Below are 5,286 nucleotides of genomic sequence, written 5' to 3' on the forward strand. Positions count from 1 at the left end.
TGGGCTTCCCCCGCTCTTTTCAATGCAGGTCCACAGAGGGATAGGCGCGTTTCTAATTTTAAAATGTAGAAAATAAAAGCCAGGGTCTAATGTACAAATTTTATTGGAATGTTCATGTACAAATTGAGGTCAGAGGACCTCTTTAAACACAACATTGGAAGTAATTACACTATCATCTGTTAATACTTGTTTAGCGTTTTCCTTAATATTTACAAAAATATTTTGAAAAGATCATACCCTAGAGAATGCAACATAAAGTTGGCCATGAGAGAATACTGGTTCAGGCAGGAATAAGCCAGCTCTTTGCAAAGTCTGACCCTGAGCATTGTTAATAGTCATCGCATAGGAAACCTTAATGGGAAATTGTCTGCGAGTCAAATAAAAAGGCATGGTGGGATCCGACGGCGTTAACTGTATTCTTGGGATGAGGACAATCTTGCCGGAATCGATTATTTTTTTTTTTTTTTAAACCAATTTTAGGAAACAATAGCAATATTTAGGAGGTAAGATATGCCTTCGCATGCTCTCTGATAAATCCTGTGCATTTTAGTACCTCATTTGTAGAGTTTGGTTGCGTATAAGTTGAGAAAAAGGTATCTATGCAGTAGAAATAATATAGAGGATTTATGATGCAATTAGAATTTTAGAAGTTTCATCATGAGGAAATCACATATTATCAATAAGAATAGACGTAGATACAAAAACCTACTTCCTCAGCAACAATAGTGACTGGACTTCTACAGGAATTAAATTTTTCAGTTGACTTCCCACACTACTCATTAGACAATTTAATTATAGATAAGCATCTAACTGGCCGTCACCGATCAGTCCGGTATGCCGCGCCAAACACGTGGGTCCCCGCTATCGTTTTCTCCGGGAGCCAGGAAGAAGATCAGCCATCATCTCGAAAATATTCCCCACCCACCCACCCACCCACTCACGCACTCACTCACCGCCTCCCTCTCCCTCCCCTCGCTCCCTCTGGAGGGGCAGATCCGCTTTAGGGCCTTCCCCAACACTCCCACCACCGCGCCACCGGGAGAGGCGCGCAACTCATAAAAGCATGCCTCTGCCCAGCTACCGGCATCAGTCCGGCATCGACCACTGAACGCGAAGGAGCGTCTGAAAAAGATTTCGTGCGTGTTCCTCTCGCGATCACATACGACGAACGAGTCGATTTCGAAGGCAAACTTCGTTGCTAGGAGCTTGTTATTTTCCCGCCCGAGTTTACTCACCAGGACTATAACGACAATGGTTTGCATGACGCGAACTAGCGGGCTGTGTCTGGCCACCGCAGTGATATTGCTGGGCCTCTCGACCATCGTCGTCTCTCGCTCCTCCAGGAGGCGCCCGCAACAGTCCCCGGAGGACATAGCCTTCAGCCTCCACCTGTCCAGGGTGCGGCAGTTCCCGTGCTCGACGCCGCAACCGCGGGCTCTACCATCGCTCAACGTAATGGAGGAGGCCGAAGCAGGCATGGCCCCGTCCGAGGTGATCTTCCCAACGATGACGGTCCTGCACCGCTGCGACGCCGGCTCCGGGTGCTGCATGCAGGGATCTGGGCTGAGGTGCGGCCCCGAAAAGGAGGACAGCGTGCAGCTTGACTTCAAGCTGATGGAGATGTCCACGAAGAGGGTGCGGCACGTCATCGTGTCCGCCCATAACCACACAAAGTGCGCCTGCATGGAGAACTTTCCCAAGTGAGGTGCCGTGGTCAAAGCCGCGTCTGGAAAATATCGTTGAGGAGGTTTGTTAAGGGGCAGGGTGGATATTTAGGCGGTGAACTTCCCCAAACCACTCCAGGTGTGCCTACTCGAAGAATTTGCTCAACAGGTGTGCTGTGCTCCAGGCAAGGGCACAACCAGAAAATGTTTTGGGGGAGTTTCTTTGGGGAAGGGTGAATTTTTAGACGGGGGTCATCAGGAGAGGTTTTATTTTAGACGGCTGATCCCCCTGAACCACAATAAGTGTGCCTTGATGCAAAGACCTTGCCCCAGTGATGTGCCCTACCCTGACCTCTGGCCAGACCAAAAAGAAGTTGTGCATTTAATGAAAGTTGAGCATTGAAAGTGCCTAATTAATTCACATCTTTTTATGTTTTAAGGGAAAGGAGTATGTGCAAGGTGTTCAGGGGTTATGTAAATGCAGACAGTAAGGTTCCTATTCACTATGCATAATTTATGATTTGAAATGAGAGATGCAGGAACCAAAAAAACATTCTTCTTAGGTCTCTCAATAAAAATAAAATGGGTGAAGTAATGTTAAACATTCAGAAACAAGGTAAAAAGAACAGAAAATTATAGATTTGGAGTGGTTTACTGATTGGAGGTCCTGTAGACTCAGATTAGTGTGGAAATTGAAAGAATTAGTTTGTAGTCGGCTGTGCTCTCAATGCTAAGAGCAGATCTTTGTTATACATTCCATAAAATAAGTATTATATCAGTATTTTTTTATAAGAATTCTTCAGGGGCTTGTGCTGATAAGGATATCCTCCAGGGATATATTTTCAGCGACGATGAGGATACTCTTGCCCTAAAAAAGCAGTCCACATTTGTGATTATTATTTTTTTATATGTCTGTTCACTCTTCATAGCCCCATGACAGAAGTTAATATTAGAGTGAAAGTGGATGTAAACTATTGTAAAGGAGGTGACACTAAAGTCTAGTCAATTTTACAGGGCACTTGTGGATATTGTGGACTGAATGGTGCTAAACCATGTATATATTTTTTAATATTTATGTTAACTTATGGACCAATAATTTATTCAAGTTTTTTGAAAAAGTGGAGGATGTGATGCATGCCTTTCCAAATAGTGCTGAATGAATGTGTGAATTATTGAGTTCTTCCAAGAGGTTACAGAAAAATCCTGTCTCTATTTACTCTCTGGCGGATGGTGTAAAAACGTTACTGGTATTATTGAAGAACAGGCATTTATCAAGGATGAAGAATCAATCATTATAATTGCTAATGGGTATGGTGATTCTATGCTCAAGTATCTAATGTTTGTATAAGGTTATGTTGCTTGATGCATTACAGCTTAATTCTCACTATTCAGAATGTATTACATGTGAATTTTGAGATATATTTTTCATGAAATATGTGCAAGTTTTTCATACAAATAAATTATTATTTTGACAATAAATATCAGAATTTATTTTTACTTTGCATGATTATACCTATTCCAATCACCGAGAAAATAATTATCCCTGTTTTACTGAATTAAATCTTCATATACAATGGAACTTCAATCTGGTAAATGACTGATTTAAAAGAGGTAGAATTAATATGATTGAGTATGATCCCTAAGGATTAGACCACGTATTTAAGATTTTATTTAATCGATCAGTCTGCAATAAATGTGAAACTATGTACTACCTATGCAGAGAGGTTAGTCAACCTAAACTTAGTAAGAGTAAGAAGAATCACATAGCTCAGTCCAAATTGGGAAGGGAGAATAAGTTCTTAAGAGAATTTTTTATTGTGCATAAACATCACAATATCCTTCAAATTGATGGAAAATCAGATGAGATTAATGCTCATTCTGTTGGATAAAGAAATCACTTGAAAAAGCTTTTGTAACTGACAGGAAAATCATGAAATAATTAGGGAAGAGTAGCCTAATATCGGATAGTTGCCCAATATCAGATAAAATCATTTCTTACCCATGACGTGCTGTAGCCTGTCGGTTGGTGGCTCAATTACATGTAGCTAGTATAGTGAGTAATCAGTTCAGTTGGTGTTTCCGACCCTCATCAATGAACACGTGTTGCTAGACAAACTGATTTTTTCAGAGACTCGAATATTTTGCAATCACAACTTCAAAATTAGATTGCGGCTATAAAGGTTAAGGATTTTGGAAGTTTATTAATTTTAACTCACCTTTTAAAGAAGTAGATATTTAGTGCCGTACCTACTTTAATAGATTTGCGAGAGTTTTAGGTTATCTTCAAGAAAATTTGTGTGCCCATGGTTGCCTATTATTGGATAGTCTGCACACTCGTAATATCCGATATCCGAGAATATGATACCTTTTTAGTAACGTATACAAAATGTGTTTACAGATGGCTGAACCAAAATGAGAAAATCATGGGATCACAACGCCATGATTCAAGCTATTACCGCAGTAAAAGAGAAGAAAATGGGCTTCTCAAAAGCATATAAAGTTTTTGGTGTGCCGAAATCTACCCAGGAGAATTATGCTAAACATTGATCTAAAGGCGCAAGAAAAAAAACCTGAATCAAAGAAAACAGTTAAGGAAAAACTATTATATAGCAAAATATTATTTCCCGAAGTCAAGAATCAAAGACCTTTTCGAAAAGAAAATTTCACCTTATCAAAGTTCGTCGTCTGATGAGGCAGAAATACCCTTAATTATGACAGACGAAGAAGAGAGAGCTGATGAGGAATGTATGTTCTGCCTCCAGCCATTCGAGGAGGACACCAGAGTGGAACCGTGGATTAGGTGTATTAGTTGTCTTTGCTGGGCCCATGAACTGTGCACCGGTGTTGAAGGAAGGATTTGAAAGAAATATATGAGTGATAATTGTACTACAAGGGTTTAAGCTTATGAAGTAACACTATTGTATAAACTCTTTTCAGTAATTTGATAATTATACATTTATTTCAACAATAAACTGCTAAACTATTTTTCTGGCCTTTTTGAACTAGCGTGAAAAGTGTCAAAGGCATGACAAACCTATACCACACTCAGAGATTAAGATAACTGCAGGTATGACAGCATATACTTAAGATCATATTTTACATTATTAGCATTGTTTAATTTTGATATAATCATTTAAAATATTTTTTACTATTATTCACTGAAGGTATTTGATATTAGGCTACTCTCACCTATTCCAAGGGAATGACCATATGACATCAGCAAATATAGTGATCAGGTTTTTAAAAAAAGTTTTACAGTCAACAATATCTCTTTATATGCATCCAAAAAGGATAAAATAAAACAGATACTTTAACCTTGAACCAAGCAGGGTTGAATAAAACTGAATGGAGTTTCATTCATACCAGCTGAGAGAACCATAAATGTAAGATGATGTATGAAAAGAGGTGAAAAAACTTATCTGCTTCATTCTTTTTTGAAGCATCAGTGTAACATTATTTCCCAAGCAATGAAATTCATTTTTCATGAGTTACTTTGTTGACTGCATCTTCTATCAATATTTTGAAAGTTTAAAAATATTTGGTTTTAAGGTTTCCACAGCGATTAGATACACTATTATATTCCTTTTTTCGGGTGTACGTCTGCGTGCTGGGAACGTTGTCA

General features: G+C 39.2%; 1 protein-coding gene across 1 annotated transcript; it reads left to right on the forward strand.

Annotated features, from left to right (window-relative positions):
* The first annotated feature begins 948 nt into the window (after nucleotides 1–948).
* On the forward strand, nucleotides 949–3,143 carry LOC124164093. Its single transcript, XM_046541265.1, has one exon. The coding sequence runs from the start codon at nucleotides 1,252–1,254 to the stop codon at nucleotides 1,702–1,704; it is 453 nt and encodes a 150-aa protein (XP_046397221.1). The 5' UTR covers nucleotides 949–1,251; the 3' UTR covers nucleotides 1,705–3,143.
* Nucleotides 3,144–5,286: the final 2,143 nt, after the last annotated feature.

This window comes from Ischnura elegans, chromosome 8 (assembly GCF_921293095.1).
Source record: "Ischnura elegans chromosome 8, ioIscEleg1.1, whole genome shotgun sequence".
In the NCBI taxonomy this organism is placed as follows: domain Eukaryota; kingdom Metazoa; phylum Arthropoda; class Insecta; order Odonata; family Coenagrionidae; genus Ischnura; species Ischnura elegans.

Excerpts from the sequence above, each read along its gene's own strand:
- LOC124164093 (XM_046541265.1), top strand. The coding sequence starts at position 1,252 with ATGGTTTGCATGACGCGAACTAGCGGGCTGTGTCTGGCCACCGCAGTG.